General features: G+C 40.8%; 1 protein-coding gene across 3 annotated transcripts in view; it reads right to left on the reverse strand.

Moving 5' to 3' along the window:
* Positions 1 to 20535, reverse strand: part of Nbea (neurobeachin) — a 492297-nt gene that overhangs the window by 40742 nt on the left and 431020 nt on the right. For all 3 annotated transcript variants that reach the window (XM_075950839.1, XM_075950838.1, XM_075950840.1), the window contains exons 47-48: positions 14742 to 14894; positions 1735 to 1902 (exon numbers count right to left, since the gene is read on the reverse strand). In XM_075950839.1, coding sequence (XP_075806954.1) covers positions 1735 to 1902; positions 14742 to 14894 — 321 coding nt within the window. The remainder of the gene's footprint in view (positions 1 to 1734; positions 1903 to 14741; positions 14895 to 20535) is intronic.

Below are 20535 nucleotides of genomic sequence, written 5' to 3' on the forward strand. Positions count from 1 at the left end.
GTGACAAGCACACATTTTGTGCTACAGCTCCCACGGTGTGATGAGTAAGGCTTGTGAACAACTAATTGGCTTTGCCACTGTCCAGAATAATGGCGTGACAGCTGAAGAAGCCGACACCTTCAGTGAGGTTCAAATATGCACTCTAATCATGGAAGGAATAACTCAATTTGAATTCTGGTGTCTTTTTCCTGGCCTATTTGTCTCTTTTTCAACTGACATTTAAGGGAAAAAAAACCCCAAAAAACAAAAACCCACTTTCCTATCACAGTATGAACCTCATATCCAATATGTTCAAATTTGTACTTTGTCTAACACAATTAGCCTCTATTTTCCCCCTTTAAATACAGAACTTTGTTGTAGGTGGGAAAAAGCATAATAAAATACCCAGGACCAAAGATGTCTATGAAGTTTATAAATCAAGTCCAAATTGGAACTGGGCTTGGACTATAAGGATGAACTATTCCAATTTTCCCTTTTCCGATTACAAAATTATTCACTATGGTTGGTTGAGAGAGTGAGTACCCTTGACTCCAGCATTCAGGAGGCAGAGGCAGGTGGATCTCTCTGAGTTCCAGGCCAGAATGGTCTACACAGTGAGACCCTGTCTACAGAAAAAAATGTTGGAAAAGATGAATTTTGTTTGTAAAAAAATTATAAAATGGGTCTGTTATAGGCAAAGGGGTGCAGCTTTAAAAATTACTTCCCATCAAATAAGCTGATCAAAATTTAGGGATCCTTGAGAGCACTAAACTCGGCAAGTGTAGTGGTCTCTGGAGGATATTTCTCACTTTACAAAACAATTTCACCATACCTGGGTTCTCCCTGGATCTCTCACCCTCTATCTGCTCCCACTCCCTTGTGCTTATGCTACTGTGCAACACAGCCTTTATAACATGCTTGAAATGTGTACTCCAAGTGTTCTGCCCCAAGGGATCAGTGATCGTGTGCTCTCTCTTCCTTTTCTTCTCTGCTTGGAGCATGCAAATTGAGTCTTTATTTTATAGGATATGTAAGAAATGGATACAAGATTTTTTAAGAGAGCTTTATTTTCCAAATCTGCACATTTCCTACCTCTGAAATGAAAACTGAAAAAGCATCCCAGTGCCTGGAGATGCAGCCACGACGGCTTGTTTTGCATACAACAGATGGCAGACTGCGGGGAGGATGGTGGGCAGGAGTACCGTCTCCTTGCATTAGCACTTACCTAGCAGCTGCTGCATCCTTCTCTGCCCACCTAGCCAAAGTCATTTTATGCATGGGAAGTTATTTAAATGCTATTTAATATGATTATTTTCACTTAAAAATACTTAAAATTCCCAACTGTTAGCTGCAGACTGAGAATTGTTCAGGCTGAGAACAAATGAGAATCAAATACTACAATAGCATTCACCATACTGGTATAGATCTTTGAATATTCCTTCTAGAAGGTTGTAAAGTTGCTTTCGTTTTCAAAAACAAAAACAAAAACCATATTGCTTATTATTTTAGGCAATTACTCATAGTTAAATATTCATCTAAGCCTCACCCATTAATAATATACTTAATTATAAATTTTAATGAAGATTTGGAAGTAAAATTACAGTTCTGCATTAAAGTATATGAATTTAAAAAATCCCAACATATTGGTTGCATTGCTTGATTTTGATATATTTCCTTTTTTTCCCCATTTGTCAAAAGCCTGAAATGTATGTGTAAAAGAGTTAGGCTGAAATATTTGCAGCTCAGGATACCCACCTCCCGGAGCACTGGATCTGTGATGCTGTCCAGGTTCACGGAGCCTTCATAGGTCAAGTAGTGAAAAACGTTCAGAGCACGGACAGCCTCTGGCCCTCGTTGTTTGTAGCCAAATATAAGGTCGATCCACTGGTGGAGCTGGCAAGAAACAAATTCACTTTCCAGGGCCTGAAACGAATCAAGGAAATATGAGACTAAATTTAGCAAGGCTCCATATCACTTCCTTACTGTGACATATTCAGCGTAAATAAGGACACTGTGCCTTTACATTCTATTTGATTTGTACGTATTAGATCTTCAGTCCCCAGAGTAGCAGAAGACTACCTTTAATAAGGCACAGAGCTAAGTAACTTCTCTTCACAAACGTTTGCCATTCTCTAGGCTCCATTATGTACACAACACAAATGTTCATATTCAATACATTTCTTTTACAAAAACACACCCATGCTCAAAAGAAAATAACTTGCAATAGTTGTTTTAATGCCATTGTATAATAATTTCACTTCTGATTTTTAAACACTAGTTTAAAATTAAACCGTTTTATATGAAACTTTGATATGGGTTTATTTTTTCTGAATGAACTCCTCCAGCTTGCCTCTAAGATGTCTAAAAAGGAAGACCTTTTTTCCCTTCATCATGCCAGGAATCAAATCAGCTGATACAGACTTTGGGAAGCACCAGGCCATCAGGGACATCTGCTAGTCAGTGGGGGAAAGTAAGTTAGAGGGTCAATGAGCACGGTGTATGGGAAGGGTTGAGAAGAAGAGGCCCTTTGTGTCTAGCTCTCTGAGACACTCTGAGTTTGGAAATGGCAAGTTAGGCAAATGTTTGAGTGACTTCCTTAAACAGGCTCGGTGATGTTTTTATTTGTGAGATAATTAGAATAATGTGATTTTATTTAAGAACCACTAGAAGCTCCCTGGAAACACTAGACAGGTGGGCTGTGGTTGGTTCAGACATGGATGGAAACTGTAGTTGGTGCTCTGCTGTCGGGAGTAATTCACTCCTTCACTTCTGGTCCAATCAGAGCAGGCAGGGTGCCAACCTTGCGCACAGAAAGGTTTGTACTCAGCTTTGCAAGTTCTCTCTGTGTATGACTGTGTTTCATAAACTACAGTAAACGTGTGAATTCACTCTCTGGCTGCTTGCCCTAGTTTTTAAGGTGGTAACCTGTTTTTGGAATTCATATACTTAACAAATAACTTTCAAAGGAATCCTCTCAAAACTGTACTCCCAATAGTGCGTTTTATCTCTTCCCACACTTAATACTCCATCCCTGCCATTCTTTTCCTCATTACTTTTTTAAGAGTGCCACTTATAACAATCACGCTGTATGATTCTTATCCAAAAATCTAAGTACTAAGATTTTGTGAAAACAGCATTTACTTACTAAAACTAAACAGAATTTTATGCTCCATTTTACTGATATTAAAATAACCGTTCAGATCAGAATATGAGCAACGAGACAAAAATAAAATGATCAGTTAAATTTTTGTAGATTATATCTGTTTGTGTGATTTTGTCAATTCAGTATCATAGTCAATTTAAAAAATGAGTACAATTGTTGGCCATCATGTCAATGCCGTTTCTACATGAGAGAAGGATAAAAAAGATGAATATCATGCAGGGTCACTGTTGAGAGGTCACATTCAAATCTCCTCCCAGGAACTGAGAACAGCTGTGGAATTAATACTTAATGGGAGTTTGGATTGTTTTTAACCACATGATTTGCTAGACAGCAACCATGTAAATAAATCTTAGAGCGACCACTGAAAGATTGACAGACATATTCTGTTAGGATAAAGTCATTATTGAATAAAATGGCTAACTCAATAATGAGGGACAGAGAGAATAATGGCTTTCCAGTACTCTGAGTTTTTAAAATGCGTTTATTCATCTCAGTACCCCTCTTTGCCTTCCTTTTCCACCACTGGCAACAATGGCTAATGATTCCCGCTGCTCTGAAGAAACATCCTCTGTTGTGTGTGTGTCTGCTCTAGAGCCATGGCCTAGGACCTCATTCTGTCCTGTACGCCTGAGATCTGCCTATGGCAGCCTGTGTGCCGCCAGTTCACTGTTCCTCACACAGGCTGTGCCCCTTTCCCTCCCACAGCTCTCGGATGTGTGTGAATTTCGTCTGGAATAGACTAGTGCCTCGCCTTCCACTCATGGTGTCAGTTTCCTCCTCCCAAGTCACTGCTGTTCCTTAGAAAGGCTGTCCTGTATCCAGTCCTAATCGTCCATAGTGCCTCAATATGCACCTCCCTTTGGTGTGACCATGTTTCTAATTGTGGCTATTATGATAGATACAAAATGATAACTGTTTTAGCTTATAGTCCTCTGATTAATAAAAAATTAGATATTTTAAAGAAATGTTTATTGGTCTTCTGGGTATCCTAGAAATTACTTATCAAACCCTCTGTTCACTTTATTAATTTTTTTTAAAAACTGGTTTCTCTGTGTAGCCCTGGAACTCACTCTGTGGACCAGGCTGGCTTTGAACTGAATGTTCCCATGCTCATGTATGTGCCCTTTGATGCCAGAATACCATATCCCATTTCCTGGAACTGGAAGTTACAGGTGGTTGTGTGCAGCAGCATGTGGGAGCTGAGACCTGAATCTGGGTCCTGCGAGAGCAGCAAATACTTTTAGCATCTTAGCTAATGTATATGAAGTTGCACTTGCTCTTTTATTTTTCTTAATTTCCCCTTTAATTACTGTTGGAATCACAATCCTATTACCCTCCTAAAATGGCTTTCCATGATTTCTGGGGGCACTTTGTATAAGAATTGAGTTCATTATCTCTTGAAAATTTCAGTAGAATTCACCTAAAAATAGAAGCTTTGGATTTTTCTGAGAGTGTAGAGAAATTTCACTAAATTTCTGTAAGGCTTCTAGGCATCCATTTTTATATTTTAATATCTTGCTTGGTATTAATCCATTTCCTCTCAGCTTTGAATCTTATTAGTTCATAGTTTTCATAATAAATTTAATGAAACTCAAAACCTTTCTGCTATCTGCTGTTATTTGCTGCAGTGTAGTCTACACAATAGAGGCAGCACGATGAATCAACTGACAATGGCAGTTAAATGCTCTGGATAGCTTAGTTTCTTCGTTCATAAAATTAAATGAGGTAGGAGTGAAGATGACAAGTCTTATTAATAACTACCTTGTTCATCACTATGAAAGAGGAAAAGAAAACCCAAGTTTAGAACACTTGAAAGCTAAATCCAGTTCAAAGTCAAATGCACATCCAGGAACTGGATATTAACTGTCACCTCATGTGGAGCGGAAGGTCCACTCCACGGCTGCTCACTGCACTTCAAACGGTATTTACCTGCTACTGAACACATGCCTGTGCTCATTTGTTTTTTTTCAGAGCTTTTTTTGCATGCACAGACACACATTACACTTTGAAATAAGATTTTAGTACAGTGCTTACACTGGAAAATATGAAAAAAATACTCGATTACTAAGCTATTAGTGTTGTAATGGCCCTAATAGCTTCTTGAACATCTCCTTGCACATCTCGAGGCAGAGGCAATTGCTTTAAGCCTAGATAACCCAATTTCCAATCCATAAGTCTACCCTGGGGATGGGGAAGGAAGGAAGTGAAGGGAGATATGCAGTAGAGTGGTGTCTTTCAGATGGATAGCACCTACCTAAATCTCATCCCCATCTCTGCCCGTGGGAATTACATGGGAAGTCTTACACTAATGCACTTGGGATAAAGCCTCTCCAAAACTCAGGAAAACAAAAAAAGGAAATTTACTGTGTGAATTCTTTTATATACTGGAATGCAATTTCTACCTCTTCTATACTAAGTAAAACTACATCCATCCTTTTATTCTATCAAAGATCTGTTTTCAGTAAAAACCACTCTCTGAATACCTGTATTCAAGCAGATAATGAGAAAAGCATTCAAGTTCCTTTAATGTCTAGGCTAGCTTTTTTCTCCCATGATTGCATTGAAATTTTAGTAACTGTAACTTTAGTTACTCAATTACTGTTTTAAATAAACATAATTGGACATATATTTGTGTTATATTTATGTTTTATGTTATATACATAATATGTTTTAAATAAACTTAATTGGACATATACATACATACATACACACATATACACACACATATACGGTCATGTTATGTGGCATAGGCCAGATTTAAACTTATCATGGGTCCCAGGCTGGGCTTGAACTCTCAGTGCTTCTCCTGTCTCAGTAACCTGAGTGCTGGGATAATATGCCTAGCTCAACAAAGCTGCTTTAAATGATTGTGGTGAGTAATGTGTGTTAAAATATTCTACAAATAGCCTTAAATTACATGATTGATGGCTGGATGTACTATAACCCAAGATGATTTCCTGGGCCTCCCTGCCTCCAAATGGCTCACTACAATACAACTGACTTCTTTCTCTAACCCCAGTGCATGGAAGTCTATTCATGGAGCAGACTTCAAAAACCAACCATTTTCTTACACCCTAACCTCACCAGGTTCCTCCATGCTTAACTTAGTCAGCATACCCCTGCACACCCCAGCCTTTCAAGCTCTTCATTGCTGCCTCTGGAATTTTTCAGGGTATTCTAATACAGATAAAGACTCCATGGGGGCATAGGGCACAGAACCTGGGTCTGATCCCATGTCTTTCTGCCCCTTTCTCACTGGCCGGAGAGCCACTTCATCTTGTGCATTTCTGAGTCGAACCCATTCTTGTCAGCTGTTTATTCTTTCACTTGTCTTTCCTTCTGTGAGAAAAGGGGGCATGCATGCTCTTCACAAACATCCTCTTGTCATAGCACAGTGGCAGCACACACAGTAACCTGTGAAATCTATTTACATACAAATTGGAAAGTGCAATACAAAAATAAGGGATTATTACCAAATTGTTTTAAAAGTATAGTGCGTATCCTCAGTTAGAGAGCATGCCTTGGAGACAGACAGTGTTCTAGATCCTAGGGACAGGTGACAAAAAAAGATAAAAACCTCTGATTTCCCAAGCATATTCTACCAAATGCGAAAGAATAAGGTGAGTACCTGTCCCAAACTCTGGCCCATTTACCTACGCCAGACCCTGTCCTTGTAGGTATAAGGATAAGAAGCTGTCTATGTGCTCAACAGATCAGAGTCTACTGGGGTAAGACTGACTTCAGTCTGTCTCTCTGCCCCATGCCATGCCATGCCATAACCCTCTTCCCTTCACCCTAACAAAACAAACTGAAATATTGTAAGTCTCTGCTATGTGTGCGCAGCCTCCATGCAATGCAGTCCTGACCCTTTCCCTGCTTCTGTAAGATGAAGAAACTGAGAAAAAACTGTCACTAGTAAAAGTCACGGAGGGGACCTTCGGGTCTAACATTAGAGCATATGAAGAACGGACTAACTGCGTCTCACTACCTTCACTCTCCCCTCTATGTCCCCATTACCTCTAGAAATGCTTCCTGATGGATTTCAGTTCTACTCTGGCAGCCCCAGAACTCTCATGCTGACAGTAAGTTTGTTGGTCTGCCTTGGTTGAAGAGAAGCACAATGAGGGTAGGGATTTTTGCCTGGTCAGTAAATGAGAACTGTCTGGAGTGCTCACTAGCTATATTAAGTGAAGTGGACATCATCAGCGTTCTTTTGTAAGCAAGATACTGCTTCATATGTTAGTAAAGTATCTGAAATTCAAACTGTTACCTACTATACGTTTTTCTTCAAAATAGGAAAAATTTGCAAAGGACGTGAAGCAGAATGAACCAAAGCCCAGGGCCTCAGTAGGCCATGTGTGTGTGTGCATGCAGCCTGTGCTCTTTGGCCCAGCCTTAAGACTCAACAGGGCAGAGGGCAGGGCAACATTATCACTTCACATCCATGGAAGGCCTTTTATTCTAAAACAAATTAGAAATGGGTAGATTATGATTGATGAAGCCAGCATTAGGGTAATACTATCAGAAAGACTTTCTATTTCTGTCCTTTGTCAAGAGGTCAGATGCTAATCATGTTAGAACTGAACACAAGGCTTTATCAATGCTTTGTAAGGAAGTTGGCTGTGATCAGCTTAGCTGTATGTAGATAAATTAAGCCCTTGCTTGCTTGCTGTGCAAACAAAGCATTTAGAATTTACTGAGATGTCTACAAAAAGGAATGACATTAAGATCCAGGTTTTTTTCTAATGAGACCAAATTTCAAATTTTACAACTCCTCAGTGAAACAATTTTTTTGACTACATTCACTCACATCTTGTCATTGTCTCACAACACAGAAGTAGCTGTATGTGTTAGTGTCACAACAAAAGCAACAACACTAACTGCAACAACAGATTACAACCGCATCAGGACAAGCCAAAATACTAGGGGAGGACTTTGGTTGAAGAACATTATAGACAGATATGAACTATACGAGTCTGTGCACCACGCACTAATAATAAAGCTTTGGTTCTCAAAGCTAGTTAATGATCTGCAGACAAGCAAAGGCTGCTGCCCGTGTATGAGACACCTGTTCATCTGCCACAAGCTATGGCAGAGCCACATTTAAAAACCAGTCATGCTTCCCTTTCCTACAACTATTTTCCTCTCCTTTGCCTTGACTTCTTAATGACAGCTTGAAAGGAGGAGGGAGTGTTAATGGGTACAGGATACTAATCCACACAAAGAGATGAAGGACTTTTACCAGAGTGAATGTCATTTCTCTGGGATATATGACAGTCTCATTTTGTACATGAGGCTCAGTACAAAGAACTCCTGTGAATAACTGGAGATAATCCTGGTCCATATTAACATGTAACAGACCATATTATACTCCCCTCCAGGCCTATTTCAGAGTAACTAAATCCTATAGGAACCACCCAATAAGTACACAGAAACTTTAACAAAACACTTAAGTAATGGGGAGTTGCCATCACAGAATTTAGAAAAGATGTAAATGCTTCTACATCGTACTTTATTTGGAATATAGGCTTTCTATATTATAGAAACACACACCAAATAAAGGTAGCTTTGGCAAAACTTAGAAATACATAGCAAGCTGTTGATATTTAGTAAAAACCCATTATTTGCCATGATTCTGCACATCGGTATGATCACCCCATATCAGCAGATGGGGAAGCTGGCCAGAGTAGAGAATCTGCGCTGTGGATGTAGACTTCAAGCTGGTGACCCTGAGAGTGGCCGTTGAGGATGCAGTCATACTTGGTGACATGTCCCTTTATAGTTCTGCTGCTCAGAAATTCCCAGAGGCAACACTAACCCAGAAGCAAAACTGGCTGCCACAGAACTATCAACCAGCTGATGCACAAGAGATCGCTTTCTTTAAGAAAGACCCAGAGGGAAGACTTCTAAAGCCATACACTGTATGCTGGATCTTTATGCAAACCATCTACTTATCCAGGCATGGCTCCTGGGTGACAGACAGCAGAGAATGGAACAATGGAAGGTCCCAAAATATCCAGCACACAGCAAAGGATTACTTTACAAGTCTCCACAGACTCATTAGTAATATAGAAATTACTATTAGAGAAAATTTGGTTTAGAATCGGGAGTGGGGGAAACCTAGGCAGAAGATGTCTCAGTTGATAGTGTTTGCTTGAGTTACATCTTCAAGCTCCCAAGTGAGAAAATACAGGCAGGTTGCTGAGGGCGTCACTGCACAAACAGCTTTGAATCAAAAGGAAGAAGGGTTGTGTCCCTAACACTAGGTGAGTGAAGCATGTGTCGTGGTGGGCACAGCAATATTCTAACGTGGGTTGTTTTTTATCAGTCTACAAAGCTCACAGACTCTAAATGTGGGAGAAGGTTGGAAGACTATTCTCACAGGGAGGGAAAGAAGGGATCCCAGTGGCAATACAGCTTAGAAAAATAACCATAACAATCTCATATAATCCCATTTACAGAAAGTCTAGAAATAGCCCTGTGTGGCAAGTTCACTGGGTTGGTTGCAATGCCATCTAACACACTAAATGACTCACTGCACATTTTTCTACAGATTCAATTAAGAATGTATCATTTTGCTTGATTAGTTTCTACAAATAGTAATTACGTGGTGATTTCTTGTCCAGATAATTATTAGCTTTTACTACACCCCAAAGCAGGATATTGCTTGCCTTGAAGATTTGTCTTCAAAAACAAGACCTACCTTTCTATTCAGTAGGCATATTTAAAATAAGATTACTAATTTGGGGAGCATATAAAATACTCCAATGAAAAAAACCAAGCTTGTATCTATAAGTCACTATTCATTGTCTTATTAAAATATGTAAAAATGTTTTAGCATCTAATAAACACAAAGAAGTATCCAATGTCATTTATTGTATAATGATATATTAAAATTGTAAAATGACTGCAATTTAAGAACAGAATGACTGCAATTTAAAAACAGAAACAGAAAATAAACAAAAAACAGGAAGTGATAGGTGGGTGGAGGCAAAGGTGCCAGGTCCCCTGAAACAGAAGTTACAGACAGTTGTGAGCTGCTGGGAATTAACCCTGGGTCCTCTGGAAGAACAGCCAGTGGTTTTAACCACTGATGCATCTCTATAACTCCCTAGGTATGTACTCTAAAGATATAAAAACCCATTTTTTTTTCTGGAAACTTGTACGATAGAAAAGTAGTGTTATGTCAATATTCACAGCAGCCTTACTCAATACAGCCAAGATCTGGAAACAACTCTAGCGCCAACACTAGCTACTGCATGAACTAATAATATTGACTGGTGGTACTTATACTGTGATGTTAATGTACACACACACACAGAGAGAGAGAGAGAGAGAGAGAGAGAGAGAGAGAGAGAGAGAGAGAGAGAGAGCCCAGCACAACAAGAATACAATCAAGATGACTTTCAAGGATCATGATAAAAAAGTCAAATGCAAAGAAGGCAGTCCTAAGGGGAATAAAAGCTGACTGTGGCTGCCTGTGCAGATGAGTAAGAGAGGTTCTGGAGTGATGTGATACATTTAAAGGCATGAGTATCTAGTATGCTGCATTGCTCAGGAGGAAGATGCTATCTGTGTGCTTTTTTGGGGGACAGGAGAATATTTTGTCTCACTTTTTAGGAAATATTTATTATTATTTTATTATTTTTGTGTTTTGACTATTTGCTTTACATGTCAGGTCCCAGTCTTTGATTAGCTTATTTTTACATTTATTTATTTACACATGTGCATGTGTATCACACGTGTACATGTTATGCCAAGAGTGTGGATAGTTGGAGGATAGTTTGTGGGGTTGCTTGTCTACTTTCATCTTGTAGGACCTGGAGAGCAAATTCAGATTGTCTGGTGTCAGATTGACTCAACTGAGTCCTGTGTTTTTTTAAAAAGCCTTTTCTAGCTTGAACTATTTTTAATTTTCTTCTCTCTTTCTTTCTCCCTTTCTTCTCTTTTTTTTTCTCTGATACAGAATTTCTCTGTATCTTTGGAACCTGTCCTGGAATTAGCTCTTGTAGACGAGGCTGGCCTCTAACTCACATAGCTCCACCTGCCTCTGCCTCTTGAGTGCTGGGATTAAAGGCGTGTGCCACCACCTCCTGGCAAAGGTAGCTTTTTAAAAAAAATTTTTTTTTCTTACCAATATTCAAAACCAAGAAGCTTTAGTGATGTCCTGGCTGTCAGTGTTTCTATTCTGGACTGTACTTTTGTATCATATGTGGGCATCCTTTTCTAACCTAAATCCACAAGTATAGATTCTTCCATGTTTTCTGGACAGTTTACAATTCTGGATTTTGTATTCTTGTCTGTGATCCATTGGGCTGATATTCCATATGAAGTGAGGTGAGGGCAAGGTCCCTGGTTGCTTTGTGTACAACAATCTAACCTTTTTAGCACTCACTTTTCCAGCTCTATTTGTTAAAATGAAAGTTTCTGCAAGTCTGGTTTCACAGTATCTCGTACTCAAATATGCCAGTGAACTGACCAGAATGAACTGTGGGCAGAGAGGACAATAGGAAGAGGCAGGACAGTGAGGACCAGTTTATACTGTGGACTAATTGCCCTGGGGCCTTGGCTGGTCAGTCAGTCAAGTCCACTGCTCTCTGCTTCTGGGTGGTGCATAGCGGTGGTCCTTCCACCTGCTGCTGTCACTCTGGTTCTCACAGGACAGACAGCGAGCGTCTCACCACTGAGTACCACTAGCTACTTGTGCCCCTACTTTGCAGAGCATTCTGCACAGGTTATTTTCAGCAACAGCTAATTTACTATAACTGAGTAGTTCACCACTCTGTTTCTATCTGGGATTAAAGGCTTATTGTGAAAACTACAGGAGGTTTCCATACATAAACTTTCTCTCCAGTGACTTCTTTCCTTCTTATGAAGTTTGACCAAATCACTGCAATGAAAAGGCAATCTCAGATAGATGACTTCTCTCTAAATGCTAAAGCTAGTTGTCTCCATGCTTTTCACAACCTCCCACAGACAACGAGCCCTCCTGGAGAGACATCAGACCACCTGGGTGGGTAATATACTACAGGCCACTTTCTCACCTTTAAAGTTAGGTCCTTTTTCTTCCTGCCAGAGAACTCTCACTCACACTGGCCTGTCTTCTCAGTGTTCCACGCCTCTCTTTTCTTTGCTTCACCCTTTAACTAAGAGGGCACCCCCTTCCTAAAGGAAATGGTGGCACTGACACTGACATGAGGCAAGTGGGAAATGTGACCTTGTTTGCATCTCCAGTGGCAGCTGTGTGATTTGGGCCGCTTGGTTCTCTTGTGGGACTCCTAACAACAGGAACAGGGGCTGTTTCTGACTCTTGTGGGAACCTTTTTATCATTCTGGATTACCCTGTCCAGGTTTAATACAAGGGGATGTGGCTTAGTTTTCCTGCAACTTGACATGCCATGTTTTGCTGATATCCATGGGAGGACCGCCCCTTTCTGAAGAGAAAAGGAGGAGGAGTGAATGTGTGTGTGTGTGTGTGTGGGGCACACAGGAGGGAGGAGAGGAAGGAGGAAAAACTGCAATTGGGATGTAAAATAAATAAATAAATAAACAAACATTTTTTTAAAAAAAGGCAGGTGTCAGGTGTGGCGAATTTTGCATGCAAATGGATGGAAATAGAAAACACTATCCTGAGTGAGGTAAGCCAGACCCAAAAAGAGCAACATGGGATGTACTCACTCATATTTGGTTTCTAGCCTAAACCAAGGACATTGAGCCTATAATTAGTGATACTAGAGAAGCTAAACAAGGAGAACCCAAAGAAAAACATATAGGCATCCTCCTGAATATTAACCTTCAGCAGGTGATGAAAGGAGACAGAGACAGAGACCCACATTGGAGCACAGGACTGAAATCTCAAGGTCCAAATCAGGAGCAGAATGAGATGGAGCACGAGCAAGGTACTCAGGACCACGAGGGGTGCACCCACACACTGAGACAATGGGGATGTTCTACTGGGAACTCACCAAGGCCAGCTGGCCTGGGTCTGGAAAAGCATGGGATAAAACCGGACTCTCTGAACATAGCGGACAATGAGGACTACTGAGAACTCAAGAACAATGGCAATGGGTTTCTGATCCTACTGCATGCACTGGCTTTGTGGGAGCCTAGGCAGTTTGGACGCTCAACTTACTAGACCTGGATGGAGGTGGGGGTTCCTTGGACTTCCCACAGGACAGGGAACCCTGATTGCTTTTCGGGCTGGGGGGGGAATTAATTGGGGGAGGGGGAGGGAAATGGGAGGCGGTGGCAGGGAAGAGACAGAAATCTTTAATAAATAAATAAATTTATATAAAAAAAAAGGCAGGTGTCACCTTGTCCAGACTTTATATGGTGTTTTTAAGGATAAGACTATTATATCAGCAACAGCTCCTAAAATTGAAGTATATCAAAAGATGAATATTCTTAAAGACAGATAATACTGCTGTAAAATAACAGTTGTTACTGCGAGTGCGACACAAAGCACAGCATGGGAAGGACGTGCAGAACTGTGTCTCAGGACTGCACATACGAAATGTCTGAGACAGGCTAGAGAGGCCTGAAGGTGGAAGATTAGAAGCACAGGGGGGCGTAAGTAGGTTAGCATGGCCTGGACATGGATGGTGGGATGGGGAAGTTGAGGAAAGAGGGCGAGAAACCAACGGGTCAGGGGTCATTATAAAATGACAAAATATCTCCAGACTGATTGTGGTGAAGGCTGCACAGCTCTAAGCAGGCCAAACCCACTCAGGTTAAATCTCTGTGTGTGAATTATTCAATAGGCCAATTTTATGTCAATAATACTCTTTCCAATGGGAAACATGACTTCTGTTGTGCTGTGTGGAAATTTTGTGGATGCTGACTCACAAATCAACTGCCCAAAAGAGGAAAACAGATTTATTAGACAGGTGAAGAGACTTGGGAGAACTAGAAACAGGACTAAAGATGTGCTTTTTGGGCCACTGTCTCCATTGTCTTAGCAATTCTTGACATTATCAGTACACTACAGCACTGCTCATTTCCCACGCACCATAACCACAGCAAGATGAAAATCCCCTCAACTGTAATAAAATATATTTAAATCTAGAAAATCTCCACAGGCAGACCTTATTTACATAGGTATTTGAACACCCAGACCTCTGCCATGTGTATTTTAGATGCTGTAAGATGGGTGGCTTCCTCCAGGCCAGGAGCATTACAACAAGAAGTGTTTCACAGCATACACTTCCCATGAATGAAACCTCCCAATTGTAGCTTTCTCCTATCTTGAATACTTTTATGGGTGAGAAAGGTATGCAGACGCACTGGTTACAATAGACAAAAATAAGGAAAGGACATTTATTTTAAACCTCAGAATTTGTGATGTTAGTCAGCAGCCACTTGTCTGCTTGCCCCCTCGGAGGGAACACGCAGCCCTGAAATACCTCCCCATCAACCCTCCTCAGAGAAAAAGTCTGCTCTACAACGGCTGCGATCAGAAGATGACAGCAGGGGTCTGTCACTGCTTCTTAGGTTTGAACCTTGTAATTATAGATGGGGAGGAACCTGGCAACAGTTAAAAACAAACCCACAGAAGACATGAACTTCTCATTCCTGTTCTAGCAGAAAACAGTTCTCTTACCATCCTGTTGATCCGCACAAAGTCTTCTGGCTTCTTGGCCCAGGGGGGAAGGTCCACATCGTTCACCACCACTTCGTCCTCCCTGACACCCAGATGGTACCCATTACTGTTGACAAACATCTCTGGTAGGTAGTAGAACTCTGGAATTAGTTCCTGTGCAGAAAAGGGATTCAGCTTAGTAGCCAGTTGGTAAAATCAGTTAGCAAAACAATTGACTTTTACCAACTATAAAAGGAAAGAAATCCTTGACCTAATTTTAGGTCTAGTCACCATTTGAAAACAATTAGGAATCCCAGAAGATGAAACATTTACACAATTCACTTTATTATTCTTTCTTTACTCTGAATTCACAGGCGCAGAGAGTTGAGGGAGTGTGTGGCTCAGTAGGAGAGAACCCTTGCGTAGAGTGCTGGAGAGGCCCTATGTTTAATCTTCAGTAAAACAAACAAACAAAAACAGTGATGAATGGGTACACAAAGTAACAGCAGCTTACAACAGTGCCAATAGATAAATGTATGAAGCTGTACCAACAACTCTATGCTGCTTAGGGAACTTTTATGTACATTAACAAACTATGACAATAAAGTATCACTGGTGTGGGAAGTCCTTGTGTATATGTGTTGCTTTTCTTGGTTAACAAATAAAGAAGCTGTTTTGGTCTGTGATAGGTCTGAATAGAGCAAGGCGGGGAAGATTGAACTGAATGCTAGGAGGAAGAAGGCAGAGCCAGTGAGACTCCATGTAGCTGCCAGAGGGGAAAGACATGAGTTGTCAGTTGGAACCTTGCTGGTAGGCCAGGAGCACCATGGTAAAATATAAAATAATGGAAATGGATTAAGTCTAGATGTAAGAGCTAGCTAGAAATAAGCTTAAGTTATTGCATATAATATAGTTTCTGAGAGATTATTTCGGGGCTGAGTAAGGCCACAGAGATGCTGAGAAAAGGGGAACTCCAGTGACACTATATATGTGAAATACAAGTTCAAAGAAAGACCTATGTGTAGAAGGTCTCTTTCTTGAGAGAAGGGGCTGGAAGGAAATCTGTAAGGTAAATAAGCATGCTTTCTGTCAGTCATGGTAGGGCTTTACTCTAGGCACAGTGGAAAGGATGGTGCCACAAGCTGGCCATCACCAATAACAGAGCAATGCAGACAGGCAAGGGCTGCAGTCCAACAGTCCAGAGGGCTGGAATGGGAGGAGTGCTACGAAGCAGTGTTTCCAGGGAGGACCTTCCCTTCTCTTCCTCATCTGGCCAATAGGATATGCTTGTAAAGTAGATGTTATCTGTACTGTTAAGATGAACTGTCGAAATTTAAAGTTTGAAGGAATCTTTCCCAAGAGTCACAACAATCACCAGACAGATGTGTTTTAAAGTAGGTATCAAGAAATGTCTGATTTTGAACAGCTTATGCGTAAGGCCACAGGGGGTGTAAAGACACCAGAGCAACTGCAATGGACTATTCTGAAAAAGAAATTGAGGGTAATTTGGTGTTTTTGATGGAGAAGGAGGAGAGAGTAAAGCCATAGAAGTCTAGGGAGAAGCAGCTGATGCAGCAGATAAAGTCGGAAGTTTTATGTCTGCTTCACTGCTTTACAATTTTGTTTCACTTAGCCAATTTTATTGAAAATTGGTAATGTAAATGTAGGATACTATTAGCATCTCATTATATTTATACTGATATTATTTAAGAGATTTTTTTATTTTAATAATATTACAAAAACTATGAGCATCACCTCTGAGGTCTAGCCGGTTTTGTGGAATGACATCGTCATCTCCTGTCCCAGACCAGAATCACTGAAATCATACTTTGGGTTACTCAGTTTTAAAGTTGAAGATGGCATTACCAGGTCTTACTGAGCTCTGCCATCGTTCTAAGCACTCTACCTGTGCTTTCTTAGTGTTGACAAACACTTCACAGGATGGATGTCTCACCATCGTGTTTTATAGATATGAACATAGATTCAAAGAGAAGTGAGAAATTTGCTCAGCCATGCAGCCTAGGTATCCTATGGCATGAAGTCCAGCTATAATGGCTGAGCCTGAACTCTGATTGTATACTGCCAAGGAATAGTTTTAAATTTCTAAGTTTTGGGGTGTTCTGTTAGACATAAATTAAAGAAACAAAGTTAGAATCAAAGGAGAAGTACAGCACTAGTAAAAGCTTAAACTGTGAGGCACTGGTTTTGGGACTAGGACGGAGGCAGGTTTCGGGAGGTGAGATGCAACAGTGGGGTGGTCTTTGAGATTACTGAGGAATCAGAAGGTCCCTGAGTGATGCAGAGTAGGGAAGTTTAACAAGACTGCATCCCTCAAAGGACCTAAGGAACTTGTGCGCATGGAACTTTCTAGGCAGAATGACCTAGATATAGGTCATGACCAGGGATATACGGACACGGTACTATGACAGATAAGGAAGAAACTGCTCAGGTTTGAGGCAGGGTTTTGATAAACAAAGGTCTACTCTCAGATAGCAAAAGATTGCCAAAATGAAAGGCTGGCTCGGGGTCAGTTTCAGGGTAACTAACAGAATGTAGCCACAGGGTGAAGCTCAAGACAGGGGTGCAGAAAGTCCCCCAAGAGCTAGGTGCAGCCAGCTTAAGGTGGTGTTCGCACATCTGTACAGTCACACAGTGAAGTCTAGGGATCTTCTGGGCACTGAAGATAGTGTTCTAAGTCACAGCCTCCTGCCTCAAAAGATTTGAGTGAGTTTTTTTTTCTAATACTGAAACTATAATTAAACATACAGGGTGTCTACGTTATAGCTGCTAGTCCAACAGACAAAGGGACCTTGGGCCAACTTCCTACAAGAAAGCAGGCAGAAAAGCATTCAACTTCAAGAAGAGGCAATGCATGAAAAAGAAAAGACCCAGAGGACAGAGCCAAGGCCCCAGAGGATGAGAGTCATGGGGTACAAGGAGTGTGGAGCCTCAGGCAGACATTAGCTAGTGACCAGGAGACCAAAAGGAGGCTTCTGAAAGTCTCTTAATATTTAGGAAACTCCTTGTCAAAATGAGCTGCTTTGAGCACTTAGCAGACCAACCAAAAGCATATTTGTAAACTGTGAAATGTTTCTTAAAAGGAACACAGTCTGCTCTGCCTCCATGCAGGAATGCTAGACAAAGCCGGCCAAGGTAACCACTGTTTGGGTTACTGCAGCCTCCCTCCACCCCACCCCCCTGTTAAACAGTTTCTCTTTAAGGAAAAAAATTCAAAGAATTTAAATTTCACTAAACGAAAAATAGTACAGAAAGACACAGAATATTATTAAAGAAATGGCAAAGTGGCTATTGTAACAGGAGTTCTGTGTCTGCAAATGTGATTTCTAGTTTATTTCAACAGCTACACTAAAACCCTACGGTACAGTTAATAGTAGTATATGCGTCCTGTCAAAAATAGGAAAATATCCTCAAACACAATTTCTAATTTATAAGCTTATGACAAGTTCAAGCTGCTGAGAAATTGAACTGGAAAGTATGTCTTAGGATGATAGAAGACCACTATTAACACTATCATAATTGTGTACCTATTGCATCAAATCTGACATTTCAGTTTAATATATTTTGCTGAGAGCCGCACCATTTTATGGCTTCCTGGTGAAATCAAATCTAACCCAGACGTTTTCACTTTCCTAATATAATTCACTGTGAGGTTTTAAAGCTGCCAGCGCTTTTCTATCCTTTTCCCAAAAGATTGATGCCTGGGCATCTGTTAATTCCACAAGAGCTCATAATGGGTCACTGAGGCAGTGTGAGCACCTCCATTAACTGCATTAATTTACACTATGTCACCTTAATGACACTGTGTCACAGCCACCTTTTCTAACATCTACATAGCTGCTCAGAAAGTAGGGTGACAACTTTGGAAGGTATTAGGGAAAATTAGTGTAAGAACACCTCTAAGTGGAATAGCTCCGCTGGCAGGGCATGGCTGAAGGAAAGAAATTTAAAATCAAAATACAAAACCCCAGAGCCAAAACTAACTGATCTGACTCCACTCCTGGGAGCTCTCCTCAGAGGTCACTTGGGCAGCTCCCCTTCCTACTCATCTTGCGTTCATTAGCACAGGAAGAAACTGACATTAATGGAGAGAGACAGAATGAAACCATCCACCACCGCATTCAGCCTCCCTTGCAGGGTTGTCTAAGTCAGTAGATAGTGCAGAGATAGGTTTCTTCTCCGGAAACAAAAACATGTTTCTTTGAAAACATGTCAACTGCAGTATTACACAGTAGAGACCAGAAATAAAAATCCTTGCTCCAGAAGTTAGTGGGATTATCATTCCTAGTAACTCACTCTTCCCTACTAAATCGATCATGATTTTAGAGTAAAAATACCTTAATAGATGTACTAAACCATGCACTTAAAAATTTCAACTCACCAGTTATTATTCCCAAAAACCTCAAACATTCTAACATTTTGTTATAAGACATACATTCTGATGCTGTCACAGTAAGTATCAGAACACAAGTGGACATATGTGATTGGGCACACACACGCACAGGTGTGTACACACATGGAATAGAAACCTGATGGAAGCCATATTGCCTGCAATTTATTCTTTTCCTTTCTCATTCTTCCCTCCCTTCCATTCCTTCCTTCTTTCGAGACAGGTTTCTCTGTAACGCTGGCTGTCCTGGACCTCGGAGCTCAGCTTGTATGTATCATATTACGGTAAATAAGTACAGAAAAGTGCTGTGCATAGAGACAGTGTTGTCCACTCCCTGATGCACTTTCCAGAGCACCAGCAACCACATTAGTTCTTACAGCAGGATGACTTGGGGACGGGGAAGGAGCAGCCTAGCATATGGCTTTAGGGAGGGAGCTGTCATCACTGGGGATGATGGTTTGATAATATGTTTAAAAATTAAACATGCAGATGGCATTGAACTACTGGCCCCATTATTAAGAAACACTCTTTATAAATACATACAAGGTACACAGAGCCCCATTCCAGGATACAGAAGTACATTTCTCTGTGTGAACAGACATGCAGTCTGGTGGAAGAAAGAGAGCCTAGGATATAATCACACAGTATGCAAGGACCAAGGTTGCTGGTCAAGGAGAACTGAAAACACAGTCTGCGCAATGTCAAGGTGGAGAAATACATTCCTTAGTCACCAATTAAGTGTGTGTGAGGTCTCGGGGTGAGGTTCAGTATGGCTGCTTGGGGATGAAAACCAAAACTTCCAGGTTAGGAATAGTCACACTGATGGTTTCTTTGATGCCTAACTTCAGGTAGTCAAGTACCACAATTAGCAACAGAATGTGAATGCTCCTTAAATGGTAACAGGAGGAAGGTTGTGTGTGTGTGTGTGGGGGGGGGGGGGGGGTGGTTAATGACTGAAATGCAGCTTGCTGAGGTCTCTGGTACTTGAAGCACTGACCCAGTTCTCAAGGTGGAAAGGAAAGTTGAGAAGTGTGATTACATAAATAAATTAGAAATAACTGACCCCATGTACGTGTGGGCATGTGAGGGTGAACCTCTAAGTTAAGTAAAATGCCAATTCTTTGCTGTTACGATGCTAGGAAACAGTGAGAATGTATTTCTACTTGAAATAGTTCGCTAAAATAAAATACACCTCTGACTTAACATGAAAATAATGAATTCCATAAAGGATTTTGTGACAAGAGGCTGAGACACTGCTGCTCATGGACTGCATTCCAGCTCCCAGTCTCCTCTTTGTTCTCCAGGTATATCAAGCATTCCTTGATTCCCGGCCACAGTCAGTTGGAACGATGGCTTTTAGATATTTTAGTTTAACTCCTTAGGGATGTTAAGACTGTTAGGTAAGTG

This window comes from Microtus pennsylvanicus, chromosome 16, assembly GCF_037038515.1.
Source record: "Microtus pennsylvanicus isolate mMicPen1 chromosome 16, mMicPen1.hap1, whole genome shotgun sequence".
In the NCBI taxonomy this organism is placed as follows: Eukaryota; Metazoa; Chordata; class Mammalia; order Rodentia; family Cricetidae; genus Microtus; species Microtus pennsylvanicus.